General features: G+C 40.3%; 1 protein-coding gene across 1 annotated transcript; it reads right to left on the bottom strand.

Moving 5' to 3' along the window:
- Positions 1-805: 805 nt before the first annotated feature.
- LOC145126744 (uncharacterized) lies at positions 806-1,964 on the bottom strand. The gene is made up of 2 exons (XM_079062049.1): positions 1,531-1,964; positions 806-827 (listed from the first exon to the last, which is right to left on the bottom strand). Exons 1-2 carry the CDS (start codon positions 1,962-1,964, stop codon positions 806-808), a joined length of 456 nt encoding a protein of 151 aa, XP_078918175.1.
- Between the last annotated feature and the right edge of the window lie 21,010 nt (positions 1,965-22,974).

Here is a 22,974-nt window from a genome sequence, read left to right as displayed (position 1 = left end):
TGTGGTTGATGAATTTTCTTGGAAATGATTTTATCCTAAGAGTTTTTAACATATAACAATATATGTATAAATATAATGAAACTAACATAAAAGTGTATAAATACACTAGATTTTGGAGGAATACTTACCAAAACCTAAGAACACACTTGAAGAAATTTGAAGTTGGAATATTTTGGCTTTCTTTTTTCGAGAGTTTGGAGTTATAGCAAAGAGAAATGGATTGGATCGGGATTTTGGGGTGGTGATTTCGTTCATTATAAGGAGGATAAGTGATATGAATTTTACTTAATTACCTGCTGGATAATATATTTACTTATTGGAGTTTTGCTTGGGATACTGTCAAATTTTGCCTGGGAAATGGGTGAAGCACATCAAGTAATAAAGTCAAACTCCCCTTTTCTCTTTATTATCACTGAAATCACTTTAAGAGGGACCAAAGTGGTGATTTCGGTCAAGGTATAACCAAAATCACCTTGCACCTTTTGTCATTTCAGTTCTAACTCCTCCACAAAGGTGTTTTCGGTCTTAGTGGTTTGGATCCTAGGGGTTTTCGACCTTAGTGGTGTTCTAGGTTGGTGTTTTCGGCCTAAGGTGTTCTAGGTGGGGAGATTTCGGCCTCCTTACAACCGAAATCCCAAGGTGGGTGGGGTACTAGGCCAAAAACTTTAAAGTAATGTTTTAAATTCATGATTATATGTTCCAACGATTTGGTTTTGCTTGACTTTTAAGTGTTTTCTACAAACATGATTTCCAAAGTATGTATATAGACATATATACACTTATACAAACACTGCTCTTTTGGATTTCAAAGTTCTATTACAACAAGGCTACATTGTGAATTCACGTGTACACAGTTACAATTTAAACCTTTCTTGTTCCAAAATTTTCCGGTTGTCACATTCAGTCCTTCCCATGACCATATGACCCACCTCTCCAATCTCTCCCCAACATAAAGGGGTATGACACTTCCTCCCATAGAGGAGCTCGAATGACAGTGCACCAATGTTGGAGTGATAAATTTTGTTGTACGAAAACTCAGTTATGGGAACATAGGAGTCCCAACTCCCACCAAAATCTATGACACAAGCTCTAAACATGTCCTCAAGAGTCTGAATGGTCCACTCACTCTGACCGTCCATCTGTGGATGATAAGCAGTCCTAAGATACAACCTCGTACCCAGTTCCTCATGGAACTTTTGCCAAAAAAATGGGAAGTGAAACGAACATCTCGATCAGATACAATGGAGACTGGAATACCATACCGAGCAATGATCTCAAGAAGCATATAAATCGGCCAACTTCTTGGCCGAGGAGCTCTCTCGAATGCCTAGAAAGTGGGCACTCTTGGTCAGATGGTTCACTATAACCCATATCATGTCGAATCCCTTACTCCTCCAATGTAACTTGGTGATGAAATCCATAGTAATATGTTCCCATTTTCGCATGGGGACCTCCAATAGTTGCAACTTTCCATGCGGTCTCTCGTGCTCGACCTTGACCATCCGATAGGTCAAGCATATATGAACATACCAGGCTATCTCTATCTTCATACACGGAGACCAGTAACTAAGTCTCAAGTCCCAATACATCTTGGTGGTTGTAAGGTGTATCGAAAACCTGGACTTGTGCGCTTCCTCTAGCACAGTCTGCCTGATCCCACCAAAGTCTGGCACCCAAACCTGTCTATACCAGGTCAATAACCCTCGACTGTCAGTAGCAAACCTGTCAATCTCTCCCCTGAGTCTCTGTTGCTTCCAATTCTCCTTCTTAAAGCCCTCAGCATGATCATCCCCAATCAAATCCAATAATGGAGACTCAATCAATATCCTTATGCATAGGCTCTCATTAGCAGAACTATCTGTTTTGCGGATCAAAGCATCAACGACCACATTCACTTTCCCTGGGTGATACATAATCTCATAGTCATAATCCTTGACTACATTAAGCCATCTGTTTTGTCTCATGTTTAGATTGGGTTGATCCATGAGATATCATAAACTTGTATGGTCCGTGTAGACGGTACACCGAACCCCACATAGATAATGTCACCAAATCTTGAGGGCAACCACCACTTCCCCCAACTCTAAATCATATGTTGAATACCGACCCTCATGCGGCTTCAATTGCCTAGAATCAAATCATACGCAATGACTCTCTCACGATTCATAAGCACTGCCCCTAAACCAGTGATGGATGAATCACAATATACAACAAAATCCTCAACACCCTCAGGGAGGGTCAACACTGGAGCCTCACACAACTTCTGTCTCAGTGTCTCGAACACAGCCTGCTGGTCAGGCCCCCAGCAGAATTCTACGCCCTTCCTCGTCATACGAGTGAGGGGTACCGCAAACTTGGATAAGTCCTGAATAAATATCTGATAATACCCTGCTAATCCTAAGATGCTCCTGATCTCCGAGGGAGACTTCGGGACCTCCCGCTACATTACAACCTCAATCTTGGCCGGATCAACCAAAACCTCGTTCTGGTTGACGAGATGCACCAAGAAATGGACCTCTCGTAACCAAAACTCAAACTTCAAGAACTTGGCATACATCTGTTATGGCCTCAAAACTCCCAGAAGCTCTCGAAGGTGATCCTCATGCTGCTCCTTGGTCTTGGAATACATCAAGATATCATCAATGAAAACGATGACCAATCGATCGAGCATCGGCCTGCATACGCGATTCATCAACTCCGTAAATGTCGTAGGTGTATTGGTGAACCCGACCGGTGTGACAACTCGAAATTTTTAAATCTTATATAGTAATCAAAACAATCAACGTTAGACCCATTTTGCTATCTTTTGGCATTATTTGGAGTCTATTCGAGTATTCTAAACTTAGTACATCAAAGGAATCAGTGTTAGGATGAATTGGTTGAAGTTCTAGTCATGAATCAAACCGAAAACCTCCTCAAAAAGGAGTTTTAGGTCAAGACCTTAAAGTTTTCGGTCAAGGTGACCGAAAACACCATCCTACATATATATTTCATGATCATTTGGATCATTCTTTCCATTTCAAAGCTATAAACATCCATTCTCTCTCAAGTATCATCGAGTTCTTCACTTTGATCTTCAAAATTGTAAGAATTCTTTCCATTTGATTTGTTATTACAAAGCATTATGTAGTAACACCCTTTGATTTCATCCATTAACTTCACCTTTTGGATTTGATCTTCAAGAACACCAAGAACACACACTAGTGTTTTGGTCCAAAATCAACTCTATTTGCCTCTAAATCGTTAGTATTACTTCCCTATACTTGTTATCTAGTTGAAACTCTTGATTTAGGGCATTGAAATCATCATTTATCCAAGAACAAAAGGTGTTTTCGGTCTAGTGCATCTCCTTAGACCGAAAACCCTTATGAAGGGTGCAAAATGACTTTAAGCCTTTCCTAATACTTAGTATTGAGTCTAGAACACTTCATTGATTGTGGAAAGCCCTTAAAAATCACCAAACATCATGAGTTTTCGGCCAACCATTTGGACCGAAAACCCTTTTGGGCCGAAAACCATTAGGACCGAAAACCATTTGGACTGAAAACCATTTGGACCGAAAACCCTTTGGGCCGAAAACTCCAAGAAACATACCACTTGGACCGAAAACTCCCTTAAGTGGATTTACAACCCTTAGATGCAACCCTTGGTACTTCTACCACTTAAATCAAAGTGTTTTCCATGTCCTAGGGTGTCTTAACTTGGTTAATTAGTTGTTAAATGACTAATTGGATACATATATGTGTTATTATATGTTAAATAGGATCCGTGTGTGTGCTCAAGTCTTCACTTGACACTTAGCATCCTATACCATCCGTTCATCCAAACCATTCACTACAGGTGAGTTCATACCCCTTAATCAACCTTTTAAATAATTTTAAATGCTTTTATAGGGGGGGGGGAATACAAGTTGAACTATTATAGTTATTATATCAATCACACGTGATTAATAACTATCAACATATGGATTTTCTTACTTTTCAAATAGTGTTATCAAACAAACTACTTCAAATGCTTATCAAACTCCTTTACATGTTAAACTCTTTATGAAACTTGTTTTTATGCCAAACTGCTTTGAAATCGTCTTATGAAATGACAACAAGTCATCAATGTTTATTTAAACTCTTCAAAAGGTTTTACAAAACTTCCTTGTCTTTTAAACTAATATATTTTGTTAAATGTGTATCTATTTAGATATAGTTATATAAGTGGGATTCAAAAGACTTAGGACTGATAACTCACCCTACCTCCTGTTCCTTGTTTGGTTGTGGTCTTAGGGTATCGGTTGTTTGTCCGAAGGTCGTTTGAATATTAGTTATATATTATGTATATGTATATAGATACAAAAGTTCCTTCTTTCAGTTCAATGCCTTTGGGTAGCAAAGGTATACAAACATGTTCATTTATACAAACAACATTGCTAGTAAACTATAATAGGTATAGTTTAGGAAGTTACAAATACTATTATTAGAACAATGAAACATACAATGAGTCAGTTCATTCATGAGTCATAACATATAGTGATGAGAAACAAACATAACATACTATTATGAGAAACAGAGAGAACATACATACATACTAGACAGAGAGAGAGAACATACAATACAGCTAGTACATACTATACATTATACAAGAGAACATACTATTATGAGAAACAGAGAGAACATACATACATACTAGACAGAGAGAGAACATACAATACAGCTAGTACATACAATACATATACAAGTACATTACAACAGTTATGTGAGCCACGTAACGGGGCATGGCATCACCTATCATGGCTCGTTTTGTATCCAAAGTCTCCTTAATTGGAGACCGTTGAATTTGTGTATAGATCTATACTGGATTGACTATCCTACACCTTGATGCTCGCTATAGTGGGACTTGCAAGTCTACGGGTGCCAAATGTCATTTCTTCTGATGTCTTTCATCGTCGTGTTTTTAGTCGGTAGTATGGTACAGGCATATCACATGGTACTTTAAATAACAATTGGTTTAAGGTAGTTAGTACAACAGTGGTTACGTAATACAACACTACAGTACTATTTTATTTCCCCATTGCATTCACTTTGTGATCTTCTCACAATGAACCGTAATGTAAAAACTATATTTTTGGTTAATGATAGTCAGAATTGGGAAAATACATACTCTTACATGAGATTCACATACAAACATTTTCATACAAACATTTAATGCCTTGGTAGAAGGCTACTTTTAGTAGAAAACATAGGGTTTTCTAGGAGATTCAAACATTTACAAACATTTACAAACTTATACATCAAGTACTTACAAACATTTTCATACAAACATTTGATGCCTTGGTAGAAGGCTACTTTTAGTAGAAAACATAGGGTTTTCTAGGAGATTCAAACATTTACAAACATTTACAAACATTTACAAACTTATACATCAAGTACTTACAAACACTTTCATATAAACAATCACACTAAAATACTTATGATCTCACCTGCTTTAAAGCTGATAAACTCTTTCAAAATAACTTGTATTCTGAGGTCACCAGTAGACAGGTGCCGGTGCCAGATTTTGAGAAGATGGAGCTCGTTCAAGACTCATCTTTTATTTTGATTTACATTTTTAGTGTTTTATACACTTCACAGAACACACTTGTATTAAATTATATTATTAATGCAATGGATGATGTTGTTGCTTGTTTACTAGTATTCATTGTTGTGATACTATACATGATGTCCTCCACCCCCGAACGTTTCCGCGGTTCTGGTTTTGGGGTGTGACAGATTGGTATCAGAGCATTGTTTATAGTGAATCGAGTATATCAACCCATAAAAGATATACAAACTATAAACACAGCGGGATTTAAAAAATACTCTGACAAAGAGTTTATACTTTTAAATAATAAAATATTTAACCAAGTATACCTACCTGCATTCATGCTAAAATCAGTGTCACTAGGACAGAACAAAAGTATTATGATTGTTGGGCAGCACAAGTAGACTTAGAGACATATAGTCAAATCTGGGAAGATATAGCCTGATCAACTATATTATCCGAGGAGTGACTAATATGTGCCTAAGAGTGGTTGTGAGGTTGCAACAAGTCTAAAAACTTACCAACAATACCACAACGAAAACCTTAGAACAAAACATAAACTTAAAATACTATAGGAGTATTTTGTGTTACTATAAATTACTTATGTGCTTATTTCTTATACCCCTTTTCTCGCGTAGATATCATGGTTGGATTCCATATCCCCGGAGACCCGTACTATCCCAACAACGGCAATGCAGGATGGCTGGGAGAAGAACCAGAAGATGATCACCCAATCCCTTTGGATGATCACCAAGCTGAAGGCTTTTCTGATGGTTCTGACTCAGAGCCGGAAGTCAACAACCTACCCCCAGTAGCTCCAAACCCAAACCCTCGTCCAGCATTTCAAGTACTCGCACCTCTGTGGGCACAAACTTGAACAGATGGAGTCAGGAACAGGGTCAACCCATTCCCTACAATAGGGATAGAAGCTTTTACAACCTAAAAGAGGGAGGTTCAACTGATCGAGTCCTACCCATCATGGTCCGTAGGATTGCTCGGAACACTGAGCAAGGTCGAGCATCTATTGACCGAGTCATGGAGATTGACGCCAACTCTGGCGTTAACACGGTCCGCATTCGCCAACTCGAGGTAGCTATGGAAAGGGCTAGGATAACCAATGGGACTCTGCAGCAACAACTAGTTGCATCCCAAGCTGAAGTTAGGGAACTTCGGGCTAGGCAGTCAATGTATGAAAGGCGCATGCGAGACATAGAGCGCCGTCTGTCTGAATCAAGGACTCATTCGAGTGGTTCTCGTCGTAGATAGAGCCTACTCAACCTTCTCTTTTGGATATAACTTAGTTATGTAAAACTCTAGTCTAATTTCCTATCTTTGTTAAAACTTGGACCTGTTAGGTCTTGATTAGGTCGTATTTCTGTCAAAATTTTCCCATCTTGGTTGATGTAAGGCCAATCAACCAAGTCCCCGGCGCTGGAGTGGGCCAAGCTTGCTACGGTTGTGGCGAAGTGGGCCACTACAAAAGGAACTACCCGAAGGCAGGGAACGTCGGCGGAGTGGGAAGAGTTTTGGCTATAGGCCATGAGGAAGCAGTTGCCGACCCCACAGCGGTCACTGGTACGTTTCTCCTCGATAACTCTTATGCATGCATACTGTTTGATAGTGGAACGGAGAGGAGTTTCGTGAACCAAAAATTTGCTCATTTACTTAAGCAAAAATCACGAGCACTTAAACAACCGTTCACTGTAGAAATGGCTAATGGAAAGACAGAGAGTACTAGGTGCATATACATAGGGTGTACCCTAACTCTAGATAGTCATTCATTTTCGATCGACCTCATGCTGGTCTCAATTAAAAGTTTCGACGTCATTATCGGCATAGATTGGTTGAGTCTGCATCGTGCCGACATCATGTGTTATGAAAAGGTTGTTCGCCTTAATCTGCTGTCTAGCGAAATTCTAGAAATCTACGGCGACAAACCCGACACTAACCTTCGCCTCATCTCGAGTATTCAAGCCTAGAAATACCTTCGAAAGGAATATCGAGCATTCCTCGCTCATGTTGTCGATGTGAGCCAAGAAGCGAAAGGCATTAAGAACACTCCAGTAGTACGTGATTTTCCCGATATATTTCCAGAAGAACTCCTAGGATTACCTCCGCAACGTCAAGTCGAGTTCAGAATCGACTTAGTTCCAGGGGATACCCCAGTAGCCAAATCGCCCTATCGTTTAGCACCTACAGAGATGCAAGAACTGTCCCGTCAACTTAACGAACTACTCAGCAAGGGCTTTATAAGACCAAGCTTCTCACCCTGGGGAGCTCCAGTCTTGTTCGTCAAGAAGAAAGACGGATCGTTTCGTATGTGCATCGACTATAGGGAGCTCAACAAACTGACCGTCAAAAATCGTTATCCTCTGCCTCGTATTGACGATTTATTTGATCAACTACAAGGGGCGAACTTCTTTTCGAAAATCGATCTAAGATCCGCATATCACCAACTACGAGTGCTAGGGGAGGATGTCCCGAAGACAGCCTTCCGAACTCGTTATGGGCACTGCGAATTCGTAGTGATGCCTTTCGGATTAACCAACGCGCCCGCGGTATTCATGGATTTATTGAATAGGGTGTGTCGTCCTTACTTGGATCAGTTCGTCATCGTCTTCATCGATGACATACTTATCTACTCTCGTAGTAAGGAGGAGCATAGTCAACATCTGCGACTAGTCTTAGAAACGCTGCGTTCGGAGAAGCTCTATGCGAAGTTCTCGAAATGCGAATTTTGGATCCGAAGGGTCGAATTCTTAGGGTACGTGGTTAGCGAAGAGGGAATACACGTGGACCCTTCCAAAATCAAAGCCATTGAGAGCTGGTCAGCACCGAAGACGCCGACCGAAACTCGTCAATTTCTAGGCCTCGCTGGCTACTATCGCAGGTTCATTCAGAACTTCTCCCGAATTGCGAAACCTCTTACGACTTTGACCCAGAAAAGCGTGGCCTTCGACTTGGAAGAGAAGCAGGAGAGAGCATTCTAAACGCTCAAGCGAGCCTTATGCACCGCACTAATACTATCCCTCCCCGAAGGGATAGAAGACTTCGTTGTCTATTGCGATGCGTCAAATCAAGGGCTCGGCTGTGTTCTGATGCAACGAGGTAAGGTCATCGCCTATGCCTCGAGACAGCTAAAGATACATGAGGTCAACTACACCACTCACGATCTTGAGCTAGGAGCAGGTTTGTTTGCTCTGAAGATCTGGAGACACTACCTATATGGTACAAAAAGCACTATCTTTACAGACCACAAAAGCCTACAACATATATTCGACCAGAAGGAGCTCAACATGAGACAACGACGGTGGGTCGAGCTACTCAGTGATTACGAATGCGAAATTCGTTATCATCCGGGTAAAGCCAACGTAGTAGCTGACGCCCTAAGTCGGAAAGAATACTCTGGTCGTAGAGTCAAATAATTGACTATGACTATCCATTCACACTTGTCCACGCAAATTAAGGAGGCTCGGCTCGACGCTTTGAAACCTGAAAATGTGGCGAGTGAATCCCTGAGAGGGGTGGATAAGAACTTGGAAGTCAAAGGTGGCGGAGCCTTATATTTCATGGATCGGATCTGGACACCGAAACACAGTGGTTTCAGAGACTTGGTCATGACCGAGGCGCATAACACTCGTTATTCCGTCCACCCAGGTTCAGATAAGATGTATTTGGATCTTAAAAAGCTATACTGGTGGCCTAACATGAAAGCAGAGATTGCTACCTTCGTAACTAAATGCCTTACTTGCGCCAAGGTCAAGGTCGAATACCAGAAACCCTCCGGTCTTCTACAACAGCCGGAGGTACCCGAATGGAAGTGGGAGCGGATCACTATGGACTTCATAACCAAGTTGCCCAAGACAACGGGTGGACTGGATACCATATGGGTCATCGTCGACAGATTGACCAAGTCCGTACACTTCCTGACTATCAAGGAAACAGACGAGATGGAGAAGCTTACAAGAACTTACATTAGGGAGATTGTACGACTGCACGGTGTTCCCATATCCATTATCTCGGACAGAGATAGTAGATTCACTTCGAGGTTCTGGCAGTCGCTACAAAGTTCCCTAGGAACTAGGCTGGACATGAGTACATCCTATCATCCACAGACCGACGGACAAAGTGAGAGGACTATCCAAACCTTGGAAGATATGTTGCGAGCCTGTGTGATCGACTTTGGGAAAGTATGGGATACTCATTTACCCCTTGTCGAATTTTCCTACAACAACAGCTATCACACGAGCATAAAGGTTGCTCCATTCGAGGCCCTCTATGGCCGAAACTGCAGATCCCATCTGTGCTGGGCTGAGGTGGGTGATACCCAGTTAGCTAAAGGACGAGTTCTTGACAGCGCTCTCACAGGTCCGGAAATCATTCGGGGAAACGACGTAGAAGATTGTTCAGATTCGTGAGCGACTAAAAGCCTCTAGAGACCGACAGAAAAGCTACGCTGACAAAAGAAGGAAACCGTTAGAATTCCAGGTGGGAGACCGAGTTCTATTGAAAGTCTCACGCTGTAAAGGCTTAATACGCTTTGGAAAGCGTGGAAAGCAAAATCCAAGATACATAGGGCCTTTCGAGATTCTTGCCAGAATTGGCCATGTAGCTAACAAACTCAATCTACCTAGTGAACTCAGTAGTGTACATCCTACTTTCCACATATCGAACTTGAAAAAGTGTCTGTCCGACGAAACTGTTGTGATCCCACTCGACGAGATCGAAATCAACGAGAGCCTCAACTTCGTGGAAGAACAATTAGAGATCATGGACCGAGAGGTCAAGCAAACGAAACAAAGCCGTATCCCGATGGTGAAGGTTCGCTGGAATGCCAAGCGGGGACCTGAATTCACTTGGGAGCGCGAGGATCAAATGAAACTGAAATATCCTCATATTTTTACTTAGTTATTAGTAACTAGTTATTTGCTTAAACTCTAAATTTCGGGACGAAATTCTCTCTAACGGGGGGATGATGTGACAACTCGAAAGTTTTAAATCTTATATAGTAATCAAATCAATCAACGTTAGACCCATTTTGCTATCTTTTGGCATTATTTGGAGTCTATTCGAGTATTCTAAACTTAGTACATCAAAGGAATCAGTGTTAGGATGAATTGGTTGAAGTTCTAGTCATGAAGCAAACCGAAAACCTCCTCAAAAAGGAGTTTTTGGTCAAGACCTTAGAGTTTTCGGTCAAGGTGACCGAAAACCCCACCCTACATATATATTTCATGATCATTTGGATCATTCTTTCCTTTTCAAAGCTAGAAACATCCATTCTCTCTCAAGTATCATCGAGTTCTTCACTTTGATCTTCAAAATTGTAAGAATTCTTTCCATTTGATTTGTTATTACAAAGCATTATCTAGTAACACCCTTCGATTTCATCCATTAACTTCATCTTTTGGGTTTGATCTTCAAGAACACCAAGAACACACACTAGTGTTTTGGTCCAAAATCAACTCTATTAGCCTCTAAATCGTAAGTATTACTTCCCTATACTTGTTATCTAGTTGAAACTCTTGATTTAGGGCCTTGAAATCATCATTTATCCAAGAACAAAAGGTGTTTTCGGTCTAGTGCATCTCCTTAGACCGAAAACCCTTATGAAGGGTGCAAAATGACTTTAAGCCTTTCCTAATACTTAGTGTTGAGTCTAGAACACCTCATTAATTGTGGAAAGCCCTTAAAAATCACCAAACATCATGAGTTTTTGGCCAACCACTTGGACCGAAAACCCTTTTGGGCCGAAAACCATTTGGACCGAAAACCATTTGGACCGAAAACCATTTGGACCGAAAACCCCTTGGGCCGAAAACTCCAAGAAACATACCACTTGGACCGAAAACTCCCTTAAGTGGCTTTACAACCCTTAGATGCAACCCTTGGTACTTCTACCACTTGAATCAAAGTGTTTTCCATGTCCTAGGGTGTCTTAACTTGGTTAATTAATTGTTAAATGACTAATTGGAGACATATATGTGTTATTATATGTTAAATAGGATCCGTGTGTGTGCTCAAGTCTTCACTTGACACTTAGCATCCTATACCATCCGTTCATCCAAACCATTCACTACCGGTGAGTTTATACCCCTTAATCAACCTTTTAAATGATTTTAAATGCTTTTATAGGGGGGGGGGAATACAAGTTGAACTATTATAGTTATTATATCAATCACACGTGATTAATAACTATCAACATATGGATTTTCTTACTTTTGAAACAGTGTTATCAAACAAACTACTTCAAATGCTTATCAAACTCCTTTACATGTTAAACTCTTTATCAAACTTGTTTCTTTATGCCAAACTGCTTTGAAATTGTCTTATGAAATGACAACAAGTCATCAATGTTTACTTAAACTCTTCAAAAGGTTTTACAAAACTTCCTTGTCTTTTAAACTAATATATTTTGTTAAATGTGTATCTATTTAGATATAGTTATATAAGTGGGATTCAAAAGACTTAGGACTGATAACTCACCCTACCTCTTTTTCCTTGTTTGGTTGTGGTCTTAGGGTATCGGTTGTTTGTCCGAAGGTCGTTTGAATCTTAGTTATATATTATGTATATGTATATAGATACAAAAGTTCCTTCTTTCAGTTCAATGCCTTTGGGTAGCAAAGGTATACAAACATGTTCATTTATACAAACAACATTGCTAGTAAACTATAATAGGTATAGTTTAGGAAGTTACAAATACTATTATTAGAACAATGAAACATACAATGAGTCAGTTCATTCATGAGTCATAACATATAGTGATGAGAAACAAACATAACATACTATTATGAGAAACAGAGAGAACATACATACATACTAGACAGAGAGAGAGAACATACAATACAGCTAGTACATACTATACATTATACAAGAGAACATACTATTATGAGAAACAGAGAGAACATACATACATACTAGACAGAGAGAGAACATACAATACAGCTAGTACATACAATACATATACAAGTACATTACAACAGTTATGTGAGCCACGTAACGGGGCATGGCATAACCTGTCATGGCTCGTTTTGTATCCAGAGTCTCTTTAATTGGAGAGCGTTGAATTTGTGTATAGATCTATACTGGATTGACTATCCTACACCTTGTTGCTCGCTACAGTGGGACTTGCAAGTCTACGGGTGCCAAATGTCATTTCTTCTGACGTCTTTCATCGTCGTGTTTTTAGTCGGTAGTATGGTACAGGCATATCACATGGTACTTTAAATAACAATTGGTTTAAGGTAGTTAGTACAGCAGTAGTTACTTAATATAACACTACAGTACTATTTTATTTCCCCATTGCATTCACTTTGTGATCTTCTCACAATGAACCGTAATGTAAAAACTATATTTTTGGTTAATGATAGTCAGAATTGGGAAAATAGATACTCTTACAAGAGATTCACATACAAACATTTTCATACAAACATTTGATGCCTTGGTAGAAGGCTACTTTTAGTAGAAAACATAGGGTTTTCTAGGAGATTCAAACATTTACAAACTTATACATCAAGTACTTACAAACATTTTCATACAAACATTTGATGCCTTGGTAGAAGGCTACTTTTAGTAGAAAACATAGGGTTTTCTAGGAGATTCAAACATTTACAAACATTTACAAACTTATACATCAAGTACTTACAAACACTTTCATATAAACAATGACACTAAAATACTTATGATCTCACCAGCTTTAAAGCTGATAAACTCTTTCAAAATAACTTGTATTCTCAGGTCACCAGTAGACAAGTACCAGTGCCAGGTTTTGAGAAGATGGAGCTCGTTCAAGACTCATTTTTTATTTTGATTTACATTTTTAGTATCTTGTACACTTCACAGAACACACTTGTATTAAATTATATTATTAATGCAATGGATGATGTTGTTTCTTGTTTACTACTATTTATTGTTGTGATACTATACATGACATCCTCCACCCCCGAACGTTTCCGTCGTTCTGGTTTTGGGGTGTGACAACCGGCATCACCACAAACTCGTGGCGACCATAATAAGTCTGAAACGCGTTCTTCTCCACGTCCTTCTCTCTAACTGTGACAACCCGAAATTTCTATTATGTACAACCATTCACTTCAATAGAAGTCAGAACTGTTTCTGCTAATTTTCAAGCTTTTTGGAATAAGTTTGAGTGTTTTAAAGTAAGTACTTCGGGAGATATCTGGAGAGAGGATGCCCTAGGGTTTATTGTGCAACAATAATGTCCCAAAACTCCAAGAGTTTGGAGTTTACGGCCTAAACAAAGGTGTTTACGGCCGTAAACCCTAAAAGGGGGTATAAATATGACACTTAGTCATATTTTACCACTTTTCACATTTTCAAGATCCAAATCTCAATTCTCTCTCAAGTATCGTCCAACATTTCTTCTTGATCTTCAACTTTGTAAGTGTTTCTAGCCCTAATAAGTTGATATATTACTTAACCTAGTGATCTAACATGATTCCATCCGTGAAATCATTCCAAAAGTGTAGATCTTCAAGTTTCACCAAGAACACACACTAGTGTTCTTGGACTTTTAGCACCTTTTCAAGCTTCTACTTGTAAGTACTCTTACCCTAGCGTGTTATAGGGCTTGTTATACTTCTTAATCAACTAGAAAACACCAAGAATCAAAGGATCAAAGGTGTTTACGGTCCAAGAACACCTTGGACCGTAAACCCTAACAAAGGGGCCAAAGTGGCCCTAGTCCCTTACTAAGCCTTGGAAACTAGCCTAGATCCCTTCCTTGATGTGCTTAGTACTTGAAAACATCAAAAGACCATAAATCATATGGGTTTACGGCCGTAAACCCAAAGACAAATGGTCCAAGGACCGTAAACTCCCTAAAGGAGTGAAATGGTGCCCTAATATCTTCCTAAGGCTTATACATGAAGTAGGAATGCTTCTTAGGACTTGTAAAGCTTCAAAACTCAACATGGTAAAAGTACCATGAGTTTACGGCCGTAAACGCATGGGTTTACGGCCGTAAACTCATGGGTTTATGACCGTAAACTCAATGAGTTATGGTCACAAAACCGTAAACTCCAATAAAGGGTCCCTAGAACCCTAAACTCAATAGCAATGTCCTACAACACTTAGATGCAATCCTTAGGACTTATAGCACTTAAATAAGGTGTTTTACATGTCCTAGGATGTCTTAACTTTGTTAATTAGTTGTTTAAAGACTAATTGGATACATATATGTGATATTATATGCTAACTAGGATCATTGTGTGTGTACAACTCTTCACTTGACACCTAGCATCCTATACATTCCGTTCATCCAAACCACTCACTACAGGTGAGTTCATACCCCTTAATTAACCTTTTAAATGTTTTTAAATGCTTTTATGGGGGGGATAAAAGTTGAACTATTATAGTTATTATATCAATCACATGTGATTAATAACTACCAAACAAGTGGATTTCTTACTTTTCAAACTGTGTTATCAAACTGTTTTACTTCAAACTATTTTACAAACTCTTTTACATATCAAATACTTTTATTAAACTCTTTTAACTTATATTATGTGTATCTATATGGATATAATTATATAAGTAGGATTGAAAGGACTTAGGACTGATAGCTCACCTTACTTCCTGTTCCTTGTTTGGTTATGGACTTAGGGTATTCGGGTTATTTGTCCGAAGGTCGTTTGAATCCTAGTTATATATCATGTATATGTGTATAGATATAAAAGGTTACTTCTTTCATTCAGTTCAATGCCTTTGGGTAGCAAAGGTATACAAACATGTTCATATACACAAACAACATTACTAGTAAACTATAATAGGTATAGTTTAGGAAGATACTATTACTAGAACAATGAAACATACAATGAGTCAGTTCATTCATGAGTAATACATAGTGATGAGAAACAAACATAATACATAGTGATGAGAAACAAACATAATACATAGTGATGAGAAACAAACATAATATATAGTGATGAGAAACAAACATAATACATAGTGATGAGAAACAAGCATAATACATAGTGATGAGAAACAAACATAATACACAGTTATGAGAAACAAAACATACAGGCTAGAAAGAGAAATAACACACAATACAACTAGCACATACATATACATATACACATACATTACTTACAGTTATATGAGCCACTTAATGGGGGCATGGCACGACCTGTCATGACCCGTTTTGTATCCAGAATCTCCTTAAGTGGAGAGCGTATGAGTTTGTGTATAGATCTATACTGGATTGACTATCCTACACCTTACTGCTCGCTACAGTGGGACTTGCAAGTCTACGGGTGCCAAACGTCATTTCTTACGACGTCTTACATCGTCGTTTTACTAGAGTCGGTAGCAGGATACAGGCCGATCACATGGTACTTTAAATAACAATTGGTTTAAGGTAGTTAGTATAGCAGTAGTTACTTAATACATCACTACAGTACTATTTCATTTTCCCATTACATTTACTTTGTTATCTTCACACAGTAAACAATAATGTAAAAACTATATTTTTGGTTAATGATAGTAGGATTTGGGAAAATACACACTCTTACAAGAGACACACACACAGATACTAGATGCCTTGGTAGAAGGCTACTTTTAGTAGGAAACATAGGGTTTTCTAGGAGAGTTCAAACAATTACAAACTTTTACAAACTTATACAATTACAGACTTACAAACACTTTCATACAAACTCAGACATTAATATACTTATGATCTCACCAGCTTTAAAGCTGATAAACTCTTTCAAAATAACTTGTATTCTCAGGTCACCAGTAGACAGGTACCGGTGCCAGGTTTTGAGAAGATGGAGCTCGTTCAAGACTCATCTTTTATTTTGATGTATATTTTTGGTGTCTATATAACTTGACAGAACACACTTGTATGAAATTATATTATTAATGCAATGGATGATGTTGTTGCTTGTTTACTACTTTGCATTGTTGTGATACTGAACATGACGTCCTCCACCCCCGAACGTTTCCGCCGTTCCGGTTTTGGGGTGTGACTGATTGGTATCAGAGCGTTGTTTATAGTGAATCGAGTATATCAACCCATAAAAGATATACGAACTATAAACACAGCGGGATTAAAATACTCTGATAAAGAGTTTATACTTTTAAATAATAAAATATTTACCTAAGTATACATACATGCATTCATACTAAAATCAGTGTCACTAGGACAGAACAAAAGTATTACGATTGTTGGACAGCACAAGTAGACTTAGAGACATATGGTCAACCCTGGGAAGATGTAGCCTGATCAACTACATTATCCGAGGAGTGATTAGCATGTGCCTAAGTATGGTTGTGAGGTTGCAACAAGTCTAAAAACTTACCAACACTACTACAATGAGAACAGTAGAACAGAACATAAACTTAAAACACTATAGGAGTATTTTGTGTTACCATAATTACTTATCTGAGAACTAAAGGTCTTTATTAGTATGTCAATAGTTGTTGAGTAGATACACTAAGGTTATATGTATCTGGGATATCATAGACTTAGAATCTATGATCTTTGCTTTACTTCATGTTCCTTGTTTGGTTGTGGGCTTAGAGTTAGGGTCACTTATTCGAAGGTCTATCCTGTCTTGGTTACATATGACTGGTATGCATTACGCAAATATTGAAGTAAATGATAAAGATCATCTTATAATTATCAAATTAGTTCGTCTATTTAGTTATTTCTTATATCCCTTTTCTCGCGTAGATATAATGTCTGGATTCCATCTTCCCGAAGACCCGTACTATCCCAACCACGGCAATGCAGGATGGCTGAGAGAAGAGCCAGAAGATGATTACCCAATCCCATTGGATGATCACGAAGCTGAAGGCTTTTCTGAGGATTCTGACTCAGAGCCAGAAGTCAACAACCTACCCCCAGCTGCTCAAGACCCAAACCTGAATCCTCGTCCAGCATTTCAAGGACCCACACCTCAGTGGGCCACAAACTTGAATAGATGGAGTCAGGAACAGGGTCAACCCATTCCCTACAATGGAGACAGAAGCTTCTACAACCTCACCGAGGGTGGTTCAGCTGACAGGGTCCTACCCATCATGGTTCGTAGGATTGCTCGGAACACCGAGCAAGGTCGAGCAGCTATTGACCGAGTAGTGGAGATTGACGCCAACTCTGGCGTTAACACAGTCCGTATTCGCCAACTAGAGTCTGCTCATGAAAGGACTCAGGTCCGCAATGCAGTTCTACAGAGGGAACTTGTTGAAACCCAAGCTGAAGTCAGGGAACTTCGAGCTCAGCAGGCAAGGTCTGAAAGGCGTATGAGGGACATAGAACGTCTACTGTCGGATTCAAGAACTCACTCTAGTAGGTCTGGTCGCCGATAGAGTCTCATCGACTTCTCTTTTGGATATAACCTAGTTATGTAAAAACTCTAGTCTAATTTCCTATCCTTGTAAATCTTAGACCCGTTAGGTCTTGATTAGGTAGTAGTCTGTCAAAACTTTCCCATCTTGGTTGATGTAAGGCCTACTTCTAGGTCATTTTTCCCGAACTCATTACATCTGTAATTCCAGTATTGTTGACAGATATCTAATCTCATGGAAATTATTATTCAAATGCTATCATCTGTTAGTTCTAGATCTACATTCAATCGTGCTATTCAATTGTGTTGTTGGGCTATGGAGAGTTAGTCCATGAGTCATTTTCTTCAATTGTCCTATTAAATTCTTATCAATATCTTCATCCTTGTAAACTTATAGTTGAAAGATGCCTCCACGTCGATCAACAAGACGCGATCCCCCGATAACTGCAACACTACCTGCTCCTCAATTCAACACGGCAGCCCTGAATGCTGCTGCAGCTGCGGCTGTGGCTACAGCCATGGCTCAATATCATTCATCTGGTTCCACTGGAGGAGGAACCCCTGTTCGCTCTACTCATGGTGAAATCCATGTGCGCTCGAGAGAGTGCTCCTACAAGGACTTCACAAACTGCAAGCCATTGTCCTTTAAGGCGACTGGCGGAGTCATTGCCCTCTCGCAATGGTTCGAAAAGACAGAGTCGGTCTTTGAGATCTGCTCATGCCCGGAGGGAAGCAAAGTCAAATTTACTGCTTGTACCTTTGAGGCAAAAGCCCTAAGATGGTGGAATAGCCATGTCAAGTCACTATCCCTTATAGTGGCAAATGCTATGGGCTGGGAAGCCATGAGAGAGCTAACGGTTGAAGAGTATTGCCCGAGGGGCGAAATCCAAAAACTGGAGGAAGAACTGTGGAGCCTAACCATGAAGGGCTCCAACATAGTGTCCTACACCGCCAGGTTCTGTGAACTGGTGGCCCTCTGTCCCAACATGGTTCATACAGAGGGGAAGAAGATTGAAAGATACATATGGGGGCTGGTGCCTCCATTCCAGGGAAATGTTTTGGCTTCAAACCCCACTACATTCGATAGTGCCAAACGATTGGCACAGCGGCTTATAGACCATGGGGTTCGTACCCCGGCCGCAACAACAACCCTGGCTATCTCGGAACCCGCCAGAACCGCTGATTCCAAGCGGAAGTTTTGGGATGACAAGAGAAAGACGAAGGCTGCCAAAAAGCAGCAGGTCGTGGCAGTTCATGCTGCGATAGCACCTGCCGCCACTACTCCGGTAAAGCAGTATGCAGGAAGTTTGCCTAAGTGCAACAAATGCAACTTCCACCACGTCGGTGCCTGCCGGGAAATGCAGTGTTTGAACTGCAACAGGAAGGGGCAGACTGCCCGTTTCTGCAAAGCTCCGGCTAGGCCAATCAACCAAGTCCCCGACACAGGAGTGGGCCAAGCTTGCTACGGTTGTGGCGAGGTAGGCCACTACAAAAGGAACTGCCCGAAGGCAGGGAATGCCGGTGGAGTGGCAAGAGTTCTGGCCATAGGCCACGAGGAAGCAGTTGCCGACCCCACAGTGGTCACTGGTACGTTTCTCCTCGATAACTCTTATGCATGCATACTGTTTGATAGTGGAGCGGAGAGGAGTTTCGTGAACCAAAAATTTGCTCATTTACTTAAGCAAAAATCACGAGCACTTAAAGAACCGTTCACTGTAGAAATGGCTAATGGAAAGACAGAGAGCACGAACAGTATATTCATAGGGTGTACCCTAACTTTAGATAACCATTCATTTTCGATCGACCTCATGCCGGTTTCAATTAAAAGTTTCGACGTCATTATCGGCATGGATTGGTTGAGTCTTCATCGTGCCAAAATCATGTGTTATGAAAAGGCTGTACGCCTTAATCTGCCGTCTGGCGAAACTCTAGTAGTTTATGGCGACAAACCCGGCACGAACCTTCGTATTATCTCGAGCATTCAAGCTCAGAAATTCTTGCGAAAGTAATGTCGCGCATTCCTTGCTCATGTGGTCGATGTGAGCCAAGAAACGAAAGTCATTTAGAACATTCCAGTAGTACGCGACTTTCCCAACGTCTTTCCAGAAGAACTCCCAGGATTACCTCCGCAACGTCAAGTCGAGTTCAGAATCGACTTAGTTCCAGGGGCAACCCCCGTAGCCAAATCGCCCTATCGTCTAGCACCTGCAGAGATACAAGAACTGTCTTGTCAACTTAACGAACTGTTCAGCAAGGGCTTTATAAGACCAAGCTTCTCACCCTGGGGAGCTCCAGTCTTGTTCGTCAAGAAGAAAGACGGATCGTTTCGTATGTGCATCGACTACAGGGAGCTCAACAAACTTACCGTCAAAAATTGTTATCTTTTGCCTCGTATTGACGATTTATTCGATCAACTTCAAGGGGCAAACTTCTTTTCAAAAATCGACTTAAGATCCGGATATCACCAACTACGAGTGCTAGGGTAGGATGTTCTGAAGACAGCCTTCCGAACTCGTTATGGGCACTACGAATTCGTAGTGATGCCGTTCGGATTAACAAACGCGCCCGCTGTATTCATGGATTTAATGAATAGGGTGTGTCGTCCTTACTTGGATCAGTTCGTCATTGTCTTCATCGATGACATACTTATTTACTCTCGTAGTAAGGAGGAGCATAGTCAACATCTGCGACAGGTCTTAGAAACATTACGTTCGGAGAAGCTCTATGCGAAGTTCTCGAAATGCGAATTTTGGATCTGAAGAGTCGAATTCTTAGGGTACGTGGTTAGCGAAGAGGGAATACACGTGGACCCTTCCAAAATCAAAGCCATTGAGAGCTGGTCAGCACCGAAGACGCCTACAGAAACTCGTCAATTTCTAGGCCTCGCTGGCTACTATCGCAGGTTCATTCAGAACTTCTCCCGCATTGCGAAGCCTCTTACGACACTGACCCAGAAGGGCGTGGCCTTTGACTGGGAAGAGAAGTAGGAGAGAGCGTTCCAAACGCTCAAACGGGCCTTGTGCACCGCACCAATACTTTCCCTCCCCGAAGGGATAGAAGACTTCGTTGTCTATTGCAATGCGTCGAATCAAGGACTCGGATGTGTTCTGATGCAGCGAGGTAAGGTCATCGCCTATGCCTCGAGACAGCTGAAGACATACGAGGTCAACTATGTAACAACCCGATATTTCAAGACAATGTATTGACTAAAAGTCAAATGTGGTAATCCTTTTTTGAATTAATTGAAATAACATCAAAAAGATGAAATGTTCGAAAGTCTCACTTTGAGTGTACTAAGTGGTATTTATCGTAACAAGGTTTCCAAAAACATAAAGAACATTAAAATCCGAGTTATAACGAAGGAGTTATGACCAATCGGAGATCCGCAACAAAACCGACAAAACACTGTTAAGCGTGAAATACGAAATTCCGATAAAATACTTTTTGGCCTTAAGTATCTAAATGAAAGTCGTAGATATCATTAAACCGTAAACATACATAAAAAGAACGTCCAAATCTGACTTCGTATGAGGAAGTTATGATTTTTCGAAGTTTCTGACCTAGCAGTAGACAGCTAAAAACTCGAAATAGAGATCGAGTGGTCTTTAGCCGAAACAACCTCAACGAAAGTTGAAGACCCCGATAATAGGAGTACAACAGTAAAAAGTCTGACGAAAATGGACATCAGATGAAGGAGTTATGGAATTTAAACGGTCTTTTCCAGGCCCGGCCTGTTAAAAATAATATAATAAAAATAAAGTCAAAATTAGCCGACGGAGTCTAAACGAGAGTTGTAGAGACTTTTCACACCTACGTGTGCATATAAAGAACGTCGAAATCGGAGCTCGAACGCGAAAGTTATAGATTTTACAAGTTCGGGACACAAAACCCGAGGCTGACTCAGCCTCACGACGTGAGGGAACCATGCTCACGACGTGAGCTCGTGACTGATGGGTTCCAGAGTGTCAGCCACGTCAAATCGTCGAAGAGGATCATGCTGACTAAGCTTCACGACGTGAGCAATCCAAAACTCACGACGTGAGACCCCAAATCAGCCCCTATAAATAAAAGCTTAAGGGTGCCGGGTTTGGTGCTCATCTCTTTCCATCTAAGTGATGTTACTCTGCGTGATTACCCCGAGAAGCCTTCCCGAAGCCCCAGTTTTTCATACTCGAGTCTCGAAGGAAGTTCTACACTCCCGAGATCCCCGAGAATCCCGAGATTTCAACTCTCTCTAGTCGAAGTTCTGCTCGATTCTTCTCTCGACTACTTCAAAACAACCACTTCAATCAAGTGAGTTCATACCCCCATTTCTACGCTTTTAGCTGATTTTAAATGCTTTTGAACACTTTACGGGGGGGGGGGGGGAATACAAGTAAACACACGGTCAACCCCGTGTGAAAACATCTATCTTTCGTTATACATTTCAGACTGTTTTTAATAACTATCACATGGATCATGTCTAACATACAAAACATCTTACTTTACTTTACCCTCACGGAATGGAATATGAGTATAAATATCATAAGCTCTATTTATACGTTTGCATCATATTTAGGGTAACCACTTTCGTTATGACATCTTTATACATACAAGAACATACAAATCATTTTATGCCTTTATTATCATTATGAAAAAGGATAATCGTTACAGAAACAAACATATACATTTTAATACGTGACTTAATTGAGAATTCGTGAGGCATTCATCTTCAATATACCTTTTAAAGGTACCACTAGAAGTCCTGTTTATAACCAGAATCTCCCGTCCGGAGAACGTGACAAGTGTGTATAGATCTATACGGGACTAATGATCCCGCGCCCTGACTGCTAGCTACAGTCCCCGGGGTGACAAGTGTCATTTCATTTCGACGCCTGAAGAACGTCGCTACAGGCAAACTATGATAGTACGGTTATAAAAACTCACTGGATAGACAATTATTATGGTATTACGTTTTAATGGGGAAAAGTAACAAATACAGTTCTTTTCACATTCAAATACAAATCTTCTTGTAGTTTTGTTTTATAATAAGACTACAACATCATTCTTTTGAGCATGTCATATTTGCTTACAGGTTACGGTCTTGGACATT

This window comes from Lactuca virosa, chromosome 7 (genome assembly GCF_052849685.1).
Source record: "Lactuca virosa cultivar CGN04683 chromosome 7, Lactuca_virosa_CGN04683_v6, whole genome shotgun sequence".
In the NCBI taxonomy this organism is placed as follows: Eukaryota; Viridiplantae; Streptophyta; class Magnoliopsida; order Asterales; family Asteraceae; genus Lactuca; species Lactuca virosa.
The sequence above is the reverse complement of the archived record's forward strand: the minus strand, read 5'-3'. Positions and strand labels throughout refer to the sequence as shown.

Excerpts from the sequence above, each read along its gene's own strand:
- LOC145126744 (XM_079062049.1), bottom strand. The coding sequence starts at position 1,964 with ATGAGACAAAACAGATGGCTTAATGTAGTCAAGGATTATGACTATGAG. Across the intron at positions 828-1,530 it reads ATGAAGATAGAGATAGCCTG|CCTTGTTGTAATAGAACTTT; the intron begins GTATGTTCATAT and ends TTCACAATGTAG.